The sequence below is a fragment of the Phasianus colchicus genome, chromosome 24 (assembly GCF_987193195.1).
Source record: "Phasianus colchicus chromosome 24, bPhaCol1.hap1.1, whole genome shotgun sequence".
Taxonomy (NCBI): domain Eukaryota; kingdom Metazoa; phylum Chordata; class Aves; order Galliformes; family Phasianidae; genus Phasianus; species Phasianus colchicus.
In genome coordinates, this window is record NC_143459.1 from 3,406,565 (window position 1) to 3,428,725 (window position 22,161).

A 22,161-nucleotide genomic window follows, 5' to 3' on the forward strand; every position below is an offset into this window, starting at 1 on the left:
GGAGGTTGGGAGGCAGAAAGGAACTCAGGAGATGGGGTTTGTCTTTTGGGTGAATTGAGGTCCTTTGGAGATGTTTGCTCTGTGCTCCCCTGTGGCTGCAGTGGGATCACGCCAAGGGCACTGGTGTAAATGGAAAAGGAATTGGCCCTCAGCCATTTGCAGACTTTGGGTGCAGCAGCTCCTGGGGGTGATAAATATCTCCTGCAAAGCGCTCACGGCGATGCTCAGCATCTCCCAGCAGCACCTCCCAGCAGTAGAGCACCGATGGGCTCCGAGGGCTGTGCCAGCAGTGCAGTGCCCACTGCCCACGGTCAGTTCATTGCAGAGGCTCCAGCCTTGCCTTGCCCCTTGCAGCTAAGCAGGGAACCATTCTGTTCTGATGGAACAGACGTCTGCAGCCCTGAACACGCCGGGTTTGTTGGCCACATCCACGGTGCTGGGAGAGAAAATGAGAAACCCAGTGGGCTGGGCAGAGCCATTGGCATCCACTGAGGGTTTGGCCCAATTTTCCCCCAGTGAGGTCTGGAAAATCCGAGGTTTTGAAATCCTGGCTCTCCCATCTCTGCAGTGAGGCACCATGCTGTCATTAGGACGGCCTGAAATGGTTCCTGATTACGGGGCACGCGATGCCAGAGCCTTGCGTGCTGGCTTCACTGCCACTGTTGTCTTTGAGCTTTAAATAAAAATTAAAAAAAATATATATTAAAAAAAAAAAAATCAAGTAGCTCTCAAAAGCGAAGCGAGATGTTAAAGGAACTTGCTGCTGGCTGCCTCTCGGGCCCCTTGCTCTGGGGAAGTGGGCTGCTGACAGGCACATCCTTTGGGAGCGCCCAGACAGCCCTGCAGCCTCGCTGCCCTGCCTGTGCTCCAGCAGCTCCATCTGAACCACTTTATTCCCATTGCAACAGAGGAGGACCGCCCAGGCGGCCGGCTCCTGCCTGCTGGCCTCGTGCTGGAAACATCTCCAATTGCTCAGGAGGAGTTGTGTGCGTTGTCCAGCAGCACAGAGGGGCCTTGGGTACAGGGGGCCGATTGCAAAGTGATTTTAAATACGACCTCTGCAGTAATAGAGTGAGCTGTTGCGACTGATGCACTGAACATCTTCACGTTGCTGCAGCAAAACCGAGCTCCCCTGACCTCACAGCACCGTAAACGTCTGCTGGATGCTTTTGCAGACTGCATCCCTCCCCTCCCAGCCTTGGTGCCTGCTGCTGAACAGCCTCAGCTCTCATCTGGACGCTGCCCAGTAGAACCAGTTGGGTTTGTGATCCGTTTCTCAACAACCCATTTCTCAAATGCAGTGTTTTTAACACAGGCTGCTCAGCAGCAGAGCGCTTCATATGCAGTTCAAGTAAAATCTCTCTCTCTCTCTCCTATTCTTTCTTTTTAAATATACATTTTAAAGTATTAGATTACTTTTAAGCAGCTTCTTGGCATAGCCAGCGAGTGCCCCATTGTTTCCGAAATGCAACGTGGCTGCTCTGAGGTTAAGTCCTGAATTATGGGCCCAGCAAATACACTGAATTGCTGCTTCCTAATCCCTGTCCAGATCGACTTATGGTTTCTTTAAAATATCCGTTTCTTAATGGATAAAAACATTCTACCGTGGGCAGAGGCTAAATTGTTTCCAAAGGAAGCCAGGCAAGCATTAGTGGGAAGAAAACATATTGTGGGATTCGGCTTCAGCCTCGGAGGAAGGAACACTGCAAGGATGGTTTCCGGGCTCCGAATGCACCCATCTCTATGCAGCTCCCCGTGGCACTGCTGCTGTGTGATGGGTGCTGGGGGTGATGGTCAGAGAGGCTCAGGTTGGGAGCATCCCACGTGCTGTGGGTGCAGGCAGAGCGGTGGTCTGAGTGCAGGCAGGGTTGTAAATCCTGCTGCTTCCTTTCATGTCGTCGGGGCTTGTTTTAATCTCGTTGTTGTGTTGGTTTGTATTATTTTTAGTAGTCTTTGAATGCAGGTAAAGAGCAGAGCGCAGGGAAGCTGCTGGGGGGTCTGCAGTGTGGGCTGTGCTCCCGCTCGGCCCACCCACCCGTGTCAATTAGCACTGTTAGCTCGTTAGCTCGTGGCTCAGCCATGCAGGGCAGTGCGGGGATGGTGAGGGAAGGGGGGCTGGGGGGGCAGGGAGGACAGGCAGCAGGCTTGTTTAGTCTAGCATAGGGCAGGCTGAGAGCAGAGCGGGTTGCTCTGTAAATACATCCAGGGCATAAACAGCAGGGATGGGGAGAGCTGATGTAAGCAGTGGTGGCACAGAACGGGGGGGGCTCGGCCGGTTGGAAAGGGGGGAGAGGAGGGCAGGGGGAGGGCAGTGAAGGGTGGGCTGGGGTACAAACGTCCTATGGACCTCAAAGAGTTGTGGGGTGTGGGGAACTGGGGGCTGCCTCCAAATAGAGCAATGAGGGGGGGAGGGGGGAGAGAGAAAGCAGAGCTGGGCTGCAGGGTGCTGGGCTTGCAGTTAGAAAAGCAAGAAGCAAAGGTGCTGGGTGCTGTCGAGGTGGTGCCTGGCGATAAGCGCCGTGCGCTGCTGTGTTTGGGTTCAGGTTTTTTTTTTTTGTCAGGCTCTGCAGAGGAAGTATTTGCACCGGGTTTGTGCTCTGCTTCGATCAGATACAGAACAATTGCTCCATGGGTGTGTAACAACGGATGCTGTTCACACCCTCATTTTTTTTTTTTCTTCTTTTTTTTCTCAACACCTCCCCCTTCCCCCCAAAATAAAACCCGCTCTATTTTCTGCGGGGTGAGAGGAAGAGGCCGTTTTCTTTTTTAGTTGGCTCTGACTGGGAAACAAATGAACTTGTTCACATGTGTGACAGAGCCGTGGGAGCGTGGCTGTGTGTGTGGGTGGCAGGAGAGCAATGCTTGTCTAGAGATGAGCTGGATCCGGGGGGCTCAGTGCACCCCATTCCCCTTCCCCTGCAGCGCTGCTTCTCCCCATCCTTGGCCAGTGCCCCATCGTGCTGGGATGGAGCCCTGGGAGCAGGGGAAGGAGGCAGAGAGAGGTCAGAAAGATGCCAAAGAACCATCCAAGCGTCATAGAAATGATGGGAGAAAAAAGAGCAGGAGGTGTAGATGGGGAGAGGATTTCTGTCCCCGCTCCGTCTCGCGCACGAGTGCGTACTATATACATGAGCATAAAATATCATTAGTGTTTACATTGTCGTCAATCATCATGGCATAAGGCAGGAAAGGAGCTTGCTTTCCCTCGGGCTAAATTTTTCATGACAATTTTGCAAGGCACGTATATGCATATAAATAAAGCAGTGATATTTGGCCAGGCTGCCGATATTTATGTGTTCTGTACACACGGAAAGTTCCACGTTATCAGGTTCCCTTTAGATTCCCTTTATTCTCTCTGCGTGCCACACGCTATGTGGATTTGCGGCTGTTGCATGGTATACGCTCAAGCTCTGTTTTATTGCTGACTTAAGGGATAAACCATTGCACCTTCTCCACATCTCCAAAGCAGGGACCAGGGGGTGGTCCCTGGGGGGCATTTGGAGTCACTCAGGTTCCATGTGTCACATTGCTTTGGCTCCACAAGGTCTCCCAAAGCTGCTGCAAGCACCCACCAACGCTGACCCAGTTCAGTCCACATCTCCTCTGAGGTGAAAGCAGAGCTGCTGTGACACCTGAGAGCGGTTCTGATATCAGCAAAGGGGCTGAGGGTCTGTTTTCATCGGGCTTTGTGAGTGGGGGGGATATGGGGTCCTCTCACAGTGCATATTGCAGCTGCACAATTACAGAGCAGGGTGTGCCCCGGCCTCGTGGTCCCCTGGGCAGCACGGCCCTAACGAGGAGACAGTGGCATTACTAATCAGGGCTTTGACCTTTACATGGCTTTTATTTAATACACATTCCTCACTTCCCCAAACTCCCATCCAAAACATTGACATTTCCGCTGATAGATTGGGTCAGATTTTGGAGTAGTTGGGGGGGCTCAATTCCTTCTTACAATGGTTAAATTCTTACAGCTAAATGGGCTTATTCAGTTAGTGCAGCAGCTGGTGCGATTTCGAGAAGAAAATAAACATTTCCTTCAAATATTTTGATTGGCAACTGGACAACTGAAATACTCAAAGCTCAGATTGCCAGGGCCCAAAAAAGCAAATGGGGGTTGGATGGCAAGCGAGCAGAGCACGCTGCGTGCACCCTGCGAGGCTGTGCTGGGATGGGGACAACCCTGGGGATGGGAAAAACCCGACGTGACTTCTGTCTGCTATGCCAAAGGGGCCGAGGGCACAGTTTCCCTCTGGGTTTGCACAGCGTGTAGCTGGAGGGCTGCTTTATTGCTGAGTGAATGCGATGGGTATTACGGCCATTCTCCACCTGGGGTTGTCCCTAAGCCCCTCCCTCCCCCAGGAGTCTCTCTTCGGACGTGGGGAATAGGGGCGGCTGTCGGATCTGAGCGCAGCCCCGACGGCGCAGCCCCGACGTGGGGAGCGGGTCGGAGCTTCTCTTCGCCCGGCGGCCTCCCGGCTCCCTCTAGCGGCCCCTCCGCCTCGAATCGCGGCCCCGTGCCCTCTGCCGGCAGTCGGACCGACAGCCCGTGGCTGCTCCCTGCTCTGCGGTGCGGAACCGACGGTGGGCAGCGGGGATGGGAAGCCCGAGAAGCCCGACCGGCCGCGGCTGCCGCTGTCCGAGCGTCCCGGAGCAGCTCTCGTGGGGTTGGTGTAGGTGAGGGATAGCAGAGAAATGGAGTTTTGTTTTAGGGGAGCCTTCAGCCCAAAGGTGAGGATGAGAACGCGGCTGTAATTAGCGCTCTCACACTCTTGTGTCTGAATTAGCAGCAAGTACCCATTACCAAGTGTTGCAAATTGCAGCCAAGAACACGGAGCTTTTAAAGGACCCTTTGAGTGTGATGAAGCAGAAGGGAAATGTGCCCCGAGCACTCGTGTTTTATTTTCATTTTCTGGAGTATCATTTACGGGTGTGTGGGAGCCAACAGAGGGGCACGGTCCGATTACTGGGGGCCATCATTGGCTCTGGGGCAGCAGCTGAGCATCACTGCGTTCTGGGGGATTTGGAGCCCGTGTGCTTTGCGGTAGTGCAGCTTTGTGCTGGGACAGAGCATCCTGCAGGCAAACCAGAGTGTGAAACCAACTCGGTTTGTTCACTTGTGAGTGCTTTTCCAGCCAGCCCCAAGCACACAGCCCTGAATGCAGTGCGCAGAGAGGCGGCAGCTCATTGCAGTTCGTGACAGCTTTGAGCTGCTCTTCTCTTATCTCCTCGCACTGAAGCCACAGCCACGTTCCCCACGCAGGCACCCCTCCTTTCTCCTGCGTGGAGCCTGCGTGGGAAGCGGGCACCGCCTGCTCCTCTGAGGGCTGCAGGACTCACCCAGACCAGGAGGGGTGCAGATCGCATCTCTCCCCATCTGCACCCCCAGTGTGAGCCGCAGCCTCTGCTCAGCTAGAAGGAAGCAGCCGGGGTGTTTTTTTTCCTGGGGAAACACTGCAGGGATTTCCCCGTAGTTTGGAAGAGCGTGTCTCGTCCTGCAGAACACGGGGAGGAGGTGAGCCTGGAGAAAAAGTTGCTACGGCCAAAGGCCATTCTGCTCCCAAAGCAGCGAGGTGCAGCTCCCTGCCTTTAGTGAGGGAAAGCCGCCTCCAGACAGCCCTCAGCTCTGAGCTCCGTGTGCCAGCTGCACTCTCTATGCTGGAACTGCTCTTCCTGGAGGTTTTTGTTTCACGAGTGGTGTGGAAAGGCTGAGAAAAGTGCACTGGTGGCCTTTATGTCCGTGCCCTCCTGCACAGCCTTTGCCAGAGTTTGGTGTGGGCTGCTGAGCTGCAAGGAGCAGGATTTCACATCTCTCCTTGGAAAGCAAAACTCTCTGCCTCGAGAGCCCCCTGCACAGAGGGCTGTGTGAGGAAATGGTCTCAGGGCAGCAGGGGTGGGCACAGAAACCTCTCGGGTCCCAACAGGAGCTGCCGGTGTGGGCTCCCCTTCCCTCTGGGTTTCCTGCAAAGGAAGGACCCGACAGCACCAGGCTGTGCCCCACTGTGCATCCATAGCCCCCGAGAAGGGAGCTGGGCAGCATCTCCCATGCTGACCCAGGGCTCCCTTCCCCCAGCAGAGGAAAGCCTGGTTTTCTCACTCTCTTTATCCTCTTGGATGGAGAAAAATACACAGAGCGAAGCGAGCGAGGGGATGTTGTGGCTCCTAGCTTGGGAGTTTTCAGCCGTGTGTTTATCAGCTCCATCCCCTGATGGTATCAGCACGAACAGGCCACCCACAAGAAGGCTCAGCAGCCCAGTCTGGGCTCCAGCTTTTCCTCCCTGGCTCCGTGTGTGCGTGTGTACACAGCACGGCTATCTGGGGAGCGGCCGTCTGGGGCTGCATCCATCTATTTACTACACAGCTGATGTAATGGCTAAACATTTCTTTTTTTTCTTTCTTTGCTTATGAGGTGGGTCTTGTTGTTGTTGTTTTTTTTTTTAATCTACCAGGGACAAATAGACCCCTGGAGGAATCAGCTTAGTCGTGTCCCTTCTTGGATGGGAAACAACAAATTTCAGGACAGGAAATGGGAGCGACTCAAACAAGATGGGTTCGGGGTTTTTGTAGTTAAGTCTCCCATCTCTCATCCCCAGCAGATCCTAGAGACATTCTTTCCCTCTGGCTTTAATTCCTCGTGCAGAGCGTGGCTGCAGCACCAGCTGCACGCTGCCAGCACGGCGCTCTGACCGCCCGCTCTCTCCCTGCACCCCACAGGCACATCAGAGCTGAGCCCCTTCTCGGACCCGCGGCAGTTCGACCGCTCCTTCCCCTCGCTGCCAACCCTCACCGAGACCAGGTTCTCCGACCCACGGATGCATTACCCCGGCGCCATGTCAGCCGCCTTCTCCTACACCGCAACCCCCTCAGCCACGGGCATCGGGGGCATCAGCATGACCAGCATGCCCACCACCACGCGTTTCCACCACACCTACCTGCCTCCTCCCTACCCCGGCTCCACGCAGAATCAGAGCGGACCCTTCCAGACCAACCCCTCTCCCTACCATTTGTACTACGGCACGTCGTCGGGCTCGTACCAGTTCTCCATGGTGGCGGGTGGTGAGCGCTCTCCCACCCGGATGCTCTCTTCGTGTACGAGTGCCTCGGCGGGGAACAACTTAATGAACCCCAACCTGGGCAATCAGAATGACGGGGTGGATGCGGACGGGAGCCACAGTAACTCACCGACAACCATGACGACTACTGGGAGGATGGATGAGTCGGTTTGGAGACCCTACTAGGAAGGAGGAGGGCAGCTGGGCACCGAGAGCTTTAAGCAGATCGGCCGCCGTGACGTTACTCCTTTCCCATCGAAATGATGCCGAGGGAAAAGGTAAACCAAAGTCTCCCAAACCAAAAGCAAAGCAGGAGGAATCCTCTACACATAACCACGGGCAAACATCAAGCAAAGCTGGGCCGGGACCTGCGTTACATTTCAAGATGAACGTCCACAAGGCTTGAATTTGTCGCTTGATGTGGTTCCTTTCATATGGTTTTAATATGTGGATTGTACATAGGGAAAAAAAAGATGCGTGGATTCAGATGTTTGTTTACTGCCGAACACTTCTCGGTCATCTCACTTGCACCCTCATCCCCACAAAGAGCAGTCAGGAGTCAGGGAAAGCTCGCCCTTCTGCAAAGCGCTCCAGAGACAAGAGCAGGAAATCACCCAAGCCATCTCTGTGCCGAAGCACAAAGACTGAACTGAAAAAAAAGGAAAAAAAAAAAAAAAAAGGAAGAAAAAAAAAAAAAGGAAAGAAACCTTTGTCTCCTCTCATTCCCTCCCAGAGCGTAGGGCTGCTGCCCAGCAAAGAGCTCTGGTTTACAGCACAAGTTACAGGCTGTGTGTTCCTCATGGGTCGGCATCAGCCACGTGAAGGGGAGCTGTGATGGGGCTGTGATTATTCCTTGCTGACGACAGAGGTTGTATTGTTCATTTCTGTGCATTGTCGTCGTTTTTTAAGCAGTAGCGTGGCTGATCCCGTGCCCGGCAGGCCCTCCCCTCTCCTCTATGTTTACATATGAGATGTACTTTTTACACGATGCGTTGTGTTTTGTTTGCTTTCTCGCCTTGACCTCACCGTTCAATTCTTTGCTCCTCTTAGCAGATCTCAGCCATGGTGATGATGGTGGCGTGTGACATGAAGGCGGTGTTGGGGGCAATCCGAGATGTGTGAGATGCACTTCCCAGCTCCTGAGCTGCTGTGGGGCTGGGGAACTTTTGGCACTGCGCTGCCGTGGGTCTGTGGGTCTTCTTTGGATCCTCTCTGAGCGCCTGCGCACACAGCTGGTGGCGAAGCATCCTCCTGCTGTGATTCTTTCCTGTGTTTTCACCAGGAGTGGATCGACACAGGATGACTTGTTTTATTAAGCAACGACTGGCACTTATCAGTGCGTGCTGATAGCGCCAACTGAGATCTGGAGAAAGGAGCGCTTCCTATTCAGCCCCTTTAATGGTGGGAAGGTCGTCAAGCAACGCCAGCTGTCATCCCACATCCCTTCCTTTCCTCCAGGTGTCCTGGAGTGCTGGTGTCGGCTCAGCAGCTGAAGGACCGGCATTTGGGGTGACTGTGGAACCACTGGGGTTCTCTCTGAGCCCCAACGCACACCGTGGTTCCATCCATTCCCACCAGTGCTGGGTTGGTGGTTGGACACGATGACCTTAGAGGTCTCTTCCAATCTTAAAGATTCCACGACCCGCATTGTGCCTCTCTGTGCACGAGCATAAGAAAACATAAACCCAGCAGCTGCCCTCCCTGCTGAATTTATGCCCTTATGGGCCGCAACACCTCTTGCCAAATCTCAGTTGGTAGCTCATCAGCAATCAGTTCTAATTGCACTACCACGTAGAGATGGGAGCAAGGCATCCCCATTTAGTCGGAAAGCTGCGATGACCACTCAGTGAGTTAAACATGCAACAAGAGAAACAACTCTCCTATAAGGTTCATCCACCCCCCCAAATCCCTTCCCCAGCAAAACTGCAACGTTCACGTCCTTGAGCAAACAGCAGGCACCTTTGGGTGCTCCCAGCTGGAGAAACTGGACCGGAGCAGCCTGTGTTTGGATGCATTTATATTCATCATCCAATCGCACCACTGATTGAAAGCACAAGCAAACAAGGCATTCGTAGGACTAGCTTAATTTAAGACTGTTCGTAGTGAATTAAAAAGAAAAGCAACGATGTTGTTTTTATGACATATTGTCATGTGAAGGCGTAAATATACGCACCTCTATGGGATGCAGATGGTCGCAAGACAGGCCAATGTTTTTTGCTTTGCACTATAATTTGCTTTTTTTTTTTTTTAAAAAAAAAAAAAAAAAAAAAAAAGAAAATGCACAATTGCTTGTACAGTATGAACCCCTTTGTCTGGCTCAAAGAATATTTAACTATAAAATCTAATTTTTTGGTCATATTTGTTATAATAATATAATTCTTAAATGTGTTGAAGGATCCGATTCTTAAGAATGCTTCTAATACTTGTACATGCAGGGTAAAACGACAACGAAGAGCTAAGGAGATGAGAACAGAGAACGCTGTAGATAAAAGAAGGCCAAAGCTGTTGTGGTTTTTGTTGTTTTTTTTAATGGTGTCTTCCAGTGGACATTAAAAAGAAATGCTAGCGATACCAAATCATGTGGTTGTTGTGTAACGTACCGGCCCTACTTGAAGGCAATGCCCTCTATTTAATATGTAGCCCATCTTTTTAACCTGTAGCACTTGTCACTGGGGTGGGGGGAGGTGGGTGGGTGGGTGGGTGGGTGGGGGTGGGGAGGGGCTGCTCCTGGTGAAGTCATTGGGGACGTCGCTGCTGCGTTGGCTTCCAGAGGATGGCCGGGTTCCTCCTCGCCGTTGGTACGAAGCCATAGCAAAGTGGTCAGTTCTGCTTTTCCATTATTGGTGTCGATGTTCTTATCCATTGTACATGATTATATTGTCAGGCCTCCGTGTAATCGTTTTAATGGTTTTCCATGTGGAATAATAAACGTACGGTTACGAGTTCCTGGTGCCTCCCATCTGCTCACTCCTCACCCGCAGCGCTGCGTTCTTCCGCACCAAACCCTGAGCCCAGCTCCTCTTTTAATGGCAGCAAATAATGGTTTCACTTCCCCAAAACTTTTATGCAATGCAGAGCAGGTGGGATGGAGCCCGCCTTGGTGCCATGCCACAGGGCCACACCTTTCCCTCATCAAACAATTAATGAGCCTTGTGCAGGGCAGCAGCCAGTGCCCCACAGGCACAGTCCTGTCCCTTTGAAGCAGTGGGGCCAGATGTGAGGAGCCCTGGGACCTCCGACCCCCACTGGGTGCTATCACCCATCACCATCACCCATTGTCCATTGCCCATCACCCAACCATCACCCATTGCCCATCACCCATCTCCCATTGCTCATCCCTTGTCACCCATCACCCACCACCACCCACTGACCCCATTGACTGCCCACAACCCATCACTCAGCTCTAATCTCCCATTGCCCACTGCCCATTGCTCATCACCCATTGCCCATCACCCATTGTGTGCTGTACTACAAATAGGGCTCCAGCACAGATCCCACTGCATGACCCTGCCAGGGTGACTGCTCCCCCAACACCTGCAGCTCAGCATCTTTCCCAGTGCCAAACCAAATCCCATGTCCCTCGATCCCATCACCCTCAGACCCCAAACCTAATACCATGGCCCTGGTTCCCCATCACCTTCCAGACCCCAAATCTAATTCCACATCCCTGGATCCCCATCACCTCTCAGACCCCAAACCTAACCTCATGTGCTTGGATCCCCATCGCCTCTCCAGACCCCAAACCTAATTCCATGGCCCTAGATCCCCATCACCTCCCCAGACCCCAAACCTAATGCCATGGCCCTGGATCCCCATCACCTCTCAGACCCCAAACCTAATCCCATGTGCTTGGATCCCCATCACCTCCCCAGACCCCAAACCTAATGCCATGGCCCTGGATCCCCATCACCTCCCCAGACCTCAAACCTAACCCCATGTCCTTGGATCCCCATCACCCTTCCAGCCCTCTTCTGCCCCACAGGGCCATGTCACTGGGGTGTGAGTCTCAGTGCCACCCCACGCCCTTGGGCAGCAGCATGCACCAGTTCTGCAGCAGCTGCATAGAGCACATTAAGTGCAGCCTGAGCTTCCCCCGAAGCGCACAGCGTGCCGCTGCGCACGAGGGCTGCAATTTAATCACAGACACTGTTTCTTATTGAAGTCATGCAAACAAAGCCAACTGCATAACTGTTCATCCCCTGACAGCAGCAGGGCGGGACGCTGGGAAGGTGTTTTCTCTTGGGCTGGGCTGGGAGATCAGAAGGCTCTACATTAAAATACGCTCTCACTCTGCACATCTGTGCGCTCTGCACCCTTGGCTCAGCTCTACAAAGGCAATGTGCTGTCGGGATGCTGACTCCTCCATTGCCATCAGTGGGAGCAGCCCGGCTGCAAAGAAACAGGGCAGGGCAGGGTGGGGAGCTGGGCTGTGTGACCCCATGTTAGGCATGGAGAGAGCAGGCAGTGTCTGGAGTAAGGGGAGGTGATGGGGCAGCGAGGAGTGTGTGTGTGTGTATGTAGTGCCCAGAAGGGCACCAACAGGCACCCTGTCCCCATGTCCACGTGGCAGGGGACACGTGCCCAGCAGCACCACCACCACACCACCCCCAGCAGCTCTCTGCCACTGCCCAGCACCTCCTGGGCACTCGGTTTCTTGCAGGGCTGTGCATCCAGCTATGGACATCACTGCTTATTGTGTGGCTCCTGCCCAGACCTGCTGGAACCGTGGGGCAGCAGCCCCAACACACAGAGCGGTGGTGCCCATGGCTGCGCCATGCAGCAAAACAGGAGGGATGAAACAACACCAGTGGCCCTTTGGGGATGAATAAACTGCAGCCTAGAGCGGGTTGGTGTCCCCACCACCTCCAGCCCCTCCCTGGCTCCCATCCGGCCCCTGGCTCTGCTCCAGGAGGAACATTTTCACCAGTGCTGCCCGGCAGAGGATTTCCTTTCCATTGGAGCGACTTGCAAAGCCCCCCCCAGCTCCCTGGAAGCACATCTATGTAATTCTTTAAGATGGGTTTGGCACAGGGATGGGTCCCCAGGGGCGCTGCCCGTCGCCGTTGGTGGGTTTTGCTGTTTCTGGAGGTCGGCAGAGCTGGGAACACCCGGGTTTGTTCGCTGCCTGCCGCGAAATCGATACCGTGATTTCATTTCTCAGTCGTAAATGAAATGAGCTGTAAAGCCAAGGTGGGTGTTTGAGCTGGAGTGAAAGAATGAATTGTTCTAATGGGGGGACGTTAACGAGGGGATTAAACATGCTGCAAAACACGGGGGGGCTCTGCGGTGCTGTAGGGCCCCCCTGGCCATGCATCCCCACTCCTCCAGCTCTGAGAGCACCCCGACAGACCCCCAACCCGTGGGCTGCCTTATCTATAAACCCCGAAACAAAAAGCACAGTGAGAGCCCTATCAGGATGCTAGGAATGGCAGCCAAGTTCCCCCCATCCGCCCCTTCGGTTCCGTTGTGTTCCCCTGGAAATCCCTGCAAAGAAAAACACAGGGGCACGAAAAGTTTGGTTTTCATTAAACCTCGAATGTGAGCGGTTCTGTGGCCTTCAATGGGGCTTTGATTCCTATAGAGGATGGAATGTTTTCGGAACGTTTTTAAAAAATGTTCCCCACCTTCTCCGTCCTCTATCTGCAGAGAGCTGCGGGTTTGCTTCCCCCCCCACCACCCTTTGCATGGAAACCCCGTTGGATCTCACGGCTTGGGGCGGTTCTGTGCTTTCTTTTGCAGGACAGGAAAAGAACTCTCATCAACCTGCATGGTGCACAGCGGGACCTTAGAGCCATTCTGTACCTGGGGGTCCACATTTCCATCTGCACTCAGCATTGCCCATTCCTGCCTGCTCAGTACCAGAGTGCAGCACCTGGTGCCAGTCCAACTTGTTGTGCTGGTGCTCATCTCCCCTGAATCCTCTCCTCTTTTCTGACCCTGAGCACTTCCAAAGGCAGAGGAGGATGCACGAGGGCGGCTGTAAGAGCCTCCTCACCCAGTGATGGGAGAGACATCAGCAACTGCAGCTCTGCAGGTGGACTTTGCTTTACGTTTTGACTCGTGGCACAGTTTGGGCAAATTCTGACCCCCTGAACACAGTGTTTGCTGCATTCCTGGATGCTGTCTGAGGGCTGGGAGAATGCACAGGTGGTTTAAGCCTTTACTCCCTATCCTCCAGTTCAGAAATGGAGATTATGGGATCATTTATGGGATTCCTGGCTTAGACTTCTCCCTGACACAGCAGTGGGCAGCAAGCACCGCTCCTGGCAGCCCCGCAGCACAGCCCCATAGCCCCATAGCACAGCCCTACAGCACAACCCCAATGGCACAGCTCTACAGCACAGCCCCATGGCACAGCCCCATAGGACAACCCCAGTGACACAGCCCTACAGCACAGCCCTATAGGACAACCCCATGGCACAGCCCCATAGGACAACCCCAGTGACACAGCCCTACAGCACAGCCCCATAGGACAACCCCATAGCACAGCCCTACAGCACAGCCCTATAGGACAACCCCATGGCACCACAACACCATTTCATCCCAGCTGCTCAGTGCTGAACACCCAAAGCCCAGTTGCAGCTCAGCCCACGTGCAGTAACTCATTTCTTTCTGCCACATCAAGATACCACGGATCTGAATCAGCTGTTTTTACAGGAGAGGATTACATTATTATTATTATTATTATTTCTTTTGCATTTGCCAAAAAAAGTATTAATAGGTTCAGCTCTGCAGATGAAAAATGAGGGCTGGAAGGAAATGCAGCACGGTCCCCAGGTGAGGGCTGTGGGCCACGCTGGGGGCTGTGAATCCAGGTCAGTCAGAACACAGAATGAACATCAATGGCACCACTGGCAGCTTTGCATCCCATCTGCTGGCCAGAGCCCAGAGCTCTTGCCTTCCTTCGAGGTCTCTCCTTCCCCATGCATGGGGCTGCTCTGTCCTTTTGCTCAGGGAGAGCGATAGGTGCCCAGTCCCAGCGTGATGAACAAAACCACAGGAGAAATAAACATCTGATTAAAAAGGAAAAGAAAATAAGGGGGGAAAAAAAAAATAAAACAAGTCTCAGCACCAATGCTTTTTGGTCTGGGATTTTGGAGTTGGTGCAAATCTGAGTCGGCGTTGTCCCTGTAACAGAAACAAACCTTGGGCCCAGCCCAAGTGAAAGGAGGAAATTCCAGTCTCCCTTTCATGCTCTTTGCCACCATAGAAAGGAGCTGAAGCTGCCAGAAAATTAAAGAATTCACCATTGCATGGCTTATCCCCCCCGAGCACCGCGAGCCCTTCTGCTCTGAGCACATCTCCGATGCTGGACACACTGATGCCCACACTCAGTGCCAGCCAGCAGCAGAGCCAGCACTCAGCATGGAGGAATGCAATGCACCTGCAGAAGCACTCCCACAGCATTGAAGAGCAAATGAGCCACAGCTGCAGTACACCCTGTGCACCTGTGGTGCAGCATTAGAGCACAGGAGGAGAGGATGAGCAGATGCAAGCGGTCCTGCACTGGCCTCAGTGGGGCCAGGAAGAAGATGGGGAAGCAAGAGGAAGAGGATGGAAGCTCAAGACCACATTGTGGTCAGCTCTTATGGCACGTGGTGATGCTGCCCCCCCTCCCCACAGCTTTGCCCCCAGCACAGGAACCAGCAGGACATGGGATGGGCAGAAGGGAGCTGTGGGGATGTGGTGCAAACTGCCCTGCATGGGGAGAGGACCCGTGTTGTTGTTAGCATTGGAGGGGAGAGAGGAGGAGGAAAGGACCAGAACCAAAACCACACAGCGATGGTTTGTGGGAACGGTTTCCTTTGACCACAGGAAATGGCACACGTGTGTGAGCTGCTGCCATGGGACAGATGGGAGTACAGGGGCACAGCAAAGGGATGCACAGACACAGCTGGGCACTGAGCAGTGCCTTCCTGCTCCTCTCCCCAAAAGGAGATGCACACAGTGATATTTCCCAGGAGCTCTCCTGGGGCAGCCGTACCTGAGACCGGCTGCGTGGTGATGGAGCAGCACCAGGCTGCGTGCGGGGCTTTGAAATGCAAAAGGCAGAGAGGTGTGTTGTGTTGGTGCAGCTCCGCTGTGGTCTGAGCCTAACAAAGTGCACAATGCAAACGGGCTGCGACTGCTGATCGGCAGGCAGATGCAGAGCAAGAGGCATCTCGCATGTAAATCGTATTTACCACTAATTAAATGCACAAAGAAGATTTTTTTCCGGGCATTCAAGGTTGCTGCTGCAAAGCCTGAGCGCCCACACACACACACACCCATCGCCTCTGCGAAATGACAGCTTTTTCTGCACACGAAGCAGTTCCTTTCCACGTGCGTGGATTGGGTGAGCGCCCACTGGGACACTGCTCCCTTCCCTGATGGGATGTCATGAGGACACATCCAGAGGTGGGGAGATGGGAGAGCTCTTGGGTTCTGAGCACAGCTGGTTGGAGGGGAGAGGTGCAACAGGGCCCATCTCCCAAGGAAAACCAGCTGTGAGGTTTGGTGTGTTGGCTGTTCTGCTGGCACCCAACTGGAGGAGGCCGTGTGCCAATGTGGGCTGTGAGCCCAGCAGCAGCCACTGATCAGCTGGGCACCAACATGTGTGCTGGACGGATCTGTTTCTGAGCAGCTCTGGGGCTGCCATGAGGGAGAATCATAGAGTTACTAAGGTTGGGGAAGACCTCAGAGATCACCAACCCCAACCCATCCCACCATGATCCCAAATAGAACCATAGAATCACTGAGGTTGGAGAACACCTCCATGATCCCCAGCTCCAACCCCAACCCATCCCACCATGATGCCAAATAGAATCATAGAATCACTGAGGTTGGAGAACAGCTCTATGTTCCTCTCATCCAACCCCAACTCATCCCACCATGACCCTAAATAGAACCATAAAATCATTAGGGTTGGGGAAGACCTCCACAATCCCCAGGTCCAACCCCAACCCATCCCACCATGACCCTAAACAGAACCATTCTTCTCCAACCACTAAGATTGGAGAAGACCTCTGAGATCTCCAACCTCAACCCATCCACATCGACCATGTCTCCAAGTGCCACACCTCCACGTTCCTTAAACACCTTCAGGGACCCCAGCACTCCCTGGGCAGCCTGTACCAACACACCATCACTCTTCAGGAGGATGTTTCCTATCACCCAACCTGACACTCCTTTGGTGTGATGGGGGCCATCACCTCCCACACCGCACAGCAGGCAGAGCCTGGCAGCGAGCTGATGATATCATAGAGCAGAGGAAAGCTGGGGGTCCACGAGCAGTTGTGAAGCATGCTGTCAAACACTGGGTTGGAGGCAGTTGGCCTGCAGGACTCAATATGGATACAAATCGTTTGCTGAGTGCCCAGCACCCGTGATCCCAAAGAGGGGAGAGGAGGGAAGCGCAGCCCTCACCCTTACGCAAGAAGCAGCGACGCCGCAGGCTCAGCAGGACAGCTCTGGGGAGAGATTGCATTCCAGGGGATGGTGAGGGGGAAATGTGGCATCCAATGGGCGGTTTGCAAAGCCTGCTCCACCCAGGGGAGATGCAGGGGGCACCGACACAGGGCTGTGTTTCACAATGTTGTGTGCCCCCCACCGCCCACGTTCAGGGCGAGTTTGAAATCTAGATGTCGGCTTTGTATCTCCTGCTCATCTCCGGCTGAGGCATTCCTTCTTGTTTACTGGTCCTCTCCCAGTCACAGGATCCCAGTTGGGAGCAGGAGCCCTCGTTTCCTAGGGACATCTTGCATTCATTAGGACATGTTGTTATTGACTTACAAGGCTGCTAATTCTCAAGGTCCAATTTAGCCCTCAAAACCACTAACATGTGTGCTGGGGTGTTGCTACATCGCAGTGCTTGGCCGAGTGCTGCTCGCAGAGCTGGCACACATGAAGCCCCGACTTGCAGCCGTCTCCCCAGCAGGGCTGAGATTTGGCTCCTCAATGCTGCTGTACTGAGCTCCAGCCTCGTATATGGTATGGCTCCACGGGTCTGCTTAGGACGTGGTTGGTGGAGGAGCTCAAACACTGGGAGCGACACACAGGGCAGAGGGGCCAAGGTGCCAGGAGACCCACTGAGGTGAGCTTGAAGCTTGACGCCCCATAGAACCACTTGGAAGAGCCCCATTGGGGTAAGCATGTTGCCTGAAGTCCTGATGGACAGCTGGAGCCCCATAGAACCACTTGGAAGAGCCCCATTGGGGTAAGCATGTTGCCTGGAGTACCAAAGGACAGCTGGAGCCCCATAGAACCACTTGGAAGAGCCCCATTGGGGTGAACATGATGCCTGTTGCCCCATAGGATGCCTGGAGCCCCATAGAACCACCCAGCAGCCGCAGTCGAGCATCTTCTCCAGGCGAATTCATGTGGCTGAGACGGTGCCTCCGCCGCAGATGAACTGCAGCAGTGACCACAGATGGGCTCCACGTCTGCACCCAGCATTCAGCAAAACAGGTTTCCTTAACTCCCCATCTCGAGGGATTTCTCCCCACCTTTGGTACCCAGCGGGGAGGGGCAGGCTCCTCACTTGCCTCCCAGCGGCCCCACTGACTATATATAGCGAACCCAAGCTCCCAACCGGAGCCCCCGGGGGCTCTGACTCACGCACAGAGGTGGATGAAAGTCGGTGGCTGCGGCAATTACAGCCCCCAGCTGCAGCCCCACCCGGCGAGGTGCAGCCCCCGCAGCGGCGGTGCCCGAACCGCACCTGGAGCAGCTCCTGCACCGCCGTGTTTACAGATGGGGAATGAAAGTGGTGCTGGAGTGACTGCTGGCTGCGATGGCGGAGAGACCGTGCAAGGGGCGCGTGGGGTCACGGCACCAGGAGGGCTGGAGAACGCCTCTCAGATCACCAACCCCAATCCCAACCCATCCCCAGTGACACTGTTCCCATGTGCCACATGTCCTCCAACACCTCCAGGGATGGCGCTCCCTGTGCCAACACATCGTCACGCTTTGGGAGCAGAAATTGTTCCTAATATCCAATCCAACCCTTCCCTGGTGCAACCTGAGGCCATCAGCTCTCATCTGGTGTAAAGGATCACCCAACTGTCACAGCATCACCTGAGTTGGAGGGGGCACTTGAAGGCCATGGTGTCCCGTTCCCTGCCACGCACCCGGTCACTCACAGCTCCGCCGGTGCTCAGACCCTGCAACGCAAGCGGGGGGTGCAGGAAGGAAAGAGGGACCTGCCAGCCTTACTGCTGAAGGAGTGCAGCTCTGTGTGGTTTTGCTCCACCACCACCATCGCAGGGCCCTCCTGCAGAGCTCTCCTGCTTCTCAAAGCAGCTCACCCCATGGGCGTGCACAAGCACAGCGCGCTCTTCCCTTGGCCTTTCATCTGCCCTAATAACATGCCTGCTGCGGCACCTATAGAAACTTGCTTGTAGCAAAGAGAAAGGGCTTGTCCAGGGTCACAGAAACGATGCGAGGGATGGAACAGCTCCCCACAAGGACAGGCCCTGAGGGTCCCCTACAACTCCAATGATCCCACGATAAAACAAGCATCCACCCTCTCCACGTATCAGTGGCTGCGGCAGAAGAGCCCACCCCACAACGTGTCAGGGTTTCCCTTCTGCCCCTCTGACAAAGGGCGAACTCAGCCCCGAAGGGCAGTGCAGCTGCCCCAGAGATCTGTCCTGGAGTCACTTTCTGCCCTTGGGGACTTTTGCTGCATTCGGCTCCTTGAAGCCTCAGGGTGGTCAGGATGCTGGGGTCAGAGTGCTGGGGCAGCACACTGTGCTCTGACTGATAGAGGACCCCCCACCAGCCAGCCAGGGATGGGACAGACACAAGAGCCCCAGGGGCAGCTCCCTGCAGGAGGGCAGCTCAGAGCTGGTGCTGCCAGGGGGAGTTGGAGCAGGGGAAGCACACGGAGCATTACGCACTCCTTCATGCCTGGAGGAAGAGAGCGGGCAGAGCAAAGCCACTGAAACCAGCAGGGCCGAGCGTGAGGTTTGCAGACTGGAGCTGCCTGTAGGAAGGCTTTGGGGAGGTGATCTGCCCGACATCGCTGTGCTTGCTCTTACACAGCACATGATGCAGCCGCAGCCCAGAGCTGCGAGCAGAGCCCTCCCCATGCAGTGCTGACGGGAAGGCAGTGCCTCTGGTGTGGAACCCCAAAGATGTCCACCATCCACCACCAGTGGTCTCTCACCCAACAAGCAGACATGCTCCCCACTGAGCATTGCTCCTCGCTGCAGGTGGCACTGGGAGCTGAGGACAGAACAGAACGGAGCCCAGCAGGTGGTGGGACACAATGACACGTTTTGCAGTGCCACAGCATTACACTGCAGTGATCTCCGTGCGGAGATGCACTCAGGCTGGGCAGAAATCAGCATCACAGCGAGGGCGTAAATAAAGCAATGCTGAGCATCAGTTCCACTTTCCCACCATCAAGGCTCCCATTCGCTCACGGAAGCATTCCCAGGAATCACTCCCGGTTTCTCTCTGGGAACTCAGGCTGTGTGTTTCTCCACTCCTGATAAAGCCTTCCAGCCCCGACCTCAGCGTAGGGGTACAACGAGGCATCGCCTTTCCTTATCTATTCCCACCAGACGTCCTCAGGGACAGCACACCGGAGCTCTGTCCTGCCTCTTTTGCTGAATGCAAGAGACACTTCGCCCTCTGCATGCACCAAAACGGGCGCATTGCTGAGCTCAGCTCCACCAGGAGCGGTGCTTCACCCCCGGTCGGGTCGCAGCTCCCGACTGCCCTGCAGTCAGGGCTGTGTCAGTGCAGCGCCCGCAGCCGTAACCCGGGGGGACCCCCAACGAAGCAGCAGAGCTCAGCTATTCCTGGGAACCAGTCGCAACTTGCTTCGGTTTCAAGGCCTCCTCTTATCTTTTGCAGCAACTCATTGTGAAATCTCACCGCTGGAGATGTTAACAGCCAAGATTTATGGCTTCTGTAGTTTCCCTTTAATGGCTTCAGCTGGGGAAGCGCTGGCGAAGGATGAAAGATGCTGGCACGGGATGGATGTCAGGAGAAGACTTCAAAGGCTCCCAACGCACCAAGTCGCGCTGTGATACTCGGGATCCTTCTTAAACCCATCCAATACTCAGCAGCCTCTCCCTCCTGAGCTCAGCCACAGACCCACAGCCCAGCAGCCGCATCTCAGCGCTGTGCTCAGGGCAGGGCTGACCCAGGAGCACAGCTCTTATTGCCTACGGAGCATCGCAGACGGGTACCCTTCTCCTCTCCCCAGCACATCCCCAAATCATTCATGCTCTGCTCCCAGACTCTATGAAGCACCGACCAGCTCTGACAATGTGGTGATCCTTGCCCAGCAGTAAGAAGGATCCGAGGGCAGCGGAGCTGGTCTGTCACATACCGTGGGGCTGCAGTGCAGGGGCCAGCAGCCACCCCATCCCACAGTGCAGCACTGCTCTCCTTGTGGATGTGGCACACAAGAATTCATTCACCCAATGCTTAGAGCAGCCTGGTCCCGTGGCAAATTTTCCTGCGCGGTTGATTCTGGTACTAAGTCTAGAAAACACTCTGAAACGTGTTAAAACCCATTGCAGTGGGCTTAGAAGTGGGCTAGAACCCATAGCAATGGATTTAGAAGTGGGGTAGAACCCGTTGCAATGGGTTAGAAATGGGGCAGAGCCCAGCGGAACGGCGATGCCTGCGGTACGTGCGTGTGAGCTGCAGCACAGCGGGAGCAGCAAGACAACGAGCCACAGCCTCCCTGAAAACACCAACTGCAGGAACTCCCAGTCCCCGTAAGAAATATTGCCCGGGGAAATTAAAATTAAGAAGAGCTGAAGCAGCACACGGCTGCCTACACCTTAAGCCCACGCACGCGAGCAGGAGCTGCAGTCATGCTCAGCGTTCTCCCACCCCGTGTGCCCGTGAGCCACGCGTCCATTTGTGATGCCAGCCTGCACGCACACAGCCCTCCACGCTGTCCCCGTGCCCCAGATCACGAGTCGAGCGCTGCTCCATCACGCGGGGCTGCTTCAAATGCACCCAAAGTGGGAGCCCGTGTTTATGCATCAGCCCAGCCAGCTCTCGTGGAAAATCCCATCAGTGAGCCACGGTGTTGGTAGGAAAGCAGAGAGCAGAAGTGGTTGTGAGAAGTGCGTGGACAGAAAAGGCCATTTCAAGCAGCACAGCCTCCCAGCTCTTCCCCATATCACTTCAATCAGACTCCTTAAAATATGAATTCCATCTGCAGACCGACAGTCATCTCCCAGGTCCTGCCAAGCCCTTTGCCGTAGGCAAAGCGGTTGAGACGTCCCTTAGCATCAATTGTTTGTTTATTTATAAAGTTCACGTTTGATCTTTGTTTAGCAACCGTTTTCATCTCTCTGTCCAGTGGTAAGAACACAGCAGCTCTTCTCCTGACTCAAAAGAATCATGAGTTCTCTTTGCTGGTTCTGGAAACTCTCCAGCATCAGATCTGAATGCAGCAAGACCGAGTGCATCCGGAGCAGCATAGCACTGCGTACCTGCAGACCTTCTTTTTCCTCTCCCAGTTAAGACAGGCAGCTCTTTACTCTTCATATCTTTTCCTGCTGAGCACAGCAGATCACCCCAAACCCAAGCACTTGGGCACAAGTGCTCCAGGGGAATCTTGCTGTTGCAGAGAACGCACTGAAGTGAAACCCTATGGCAGCAGCTCTCAGATGCCAGGGATTGCAACATCAAATCATTGTGAACCATTCACCCTTCTCCAATACCATTTCCTGCTTTAGGTTGGCCATGAAAACTACCATCACCATCCCAGACCCATGTGCCATCCTGGACCTATCACCATCCCAGACCCAATGCCATAGACCCATTGCCAAGGACTCACTGCCATCAACCCACTGCCATCCCAGACCCAATGCTGCCATGTACCCATCACCATCCCAGACCCAATACCATAGACCCATTGCCAAGACTCACTGCCATCAACCCACTGCCATCCCAGACCCAGTGCTGCCATGTACCCATCACCACTGACCCACTGCCATCCCAGATCCAATGCCATAGACCCATTGCCAAGGACCCACTGCCATCCCAGACCCAGTGCTGCCATGTACCCATCACCACCCCGAGCCTGTGACTCACAGAGCACTTTGGGAACCACTACAATCAAACACAGCCCCAACCTGTGAGTCACTGCATC

General features: G+C 54.5%; 1 protein-coding gene across 1 annotated transcript in view; it reads left to right on the plus strand.

Moving 5' to 3' along the window:
• The window catches only part of RUNX3 (RUNX family transcription factor 3), a 43,114-nt gene extending 33,817 nt beyond the window's left edge, over positions 1 to 9,297 (plus strand). The window contains exon 6 of the mRNA XM_031594963.2: positions 6,715 to 9,297. Coding sequence (XP_031450823.2) covers positions 6,715 to 7,238 — 524 coding nt within the window. The 3' untranslated portion in view covers positions 7,239 to 9,297. The remainder of the gene's footprint in view (positions 1 to 6,714) is intronic.
• Positions 9,298 to 22,161: the final 12,864 nt, after the last annotated feature.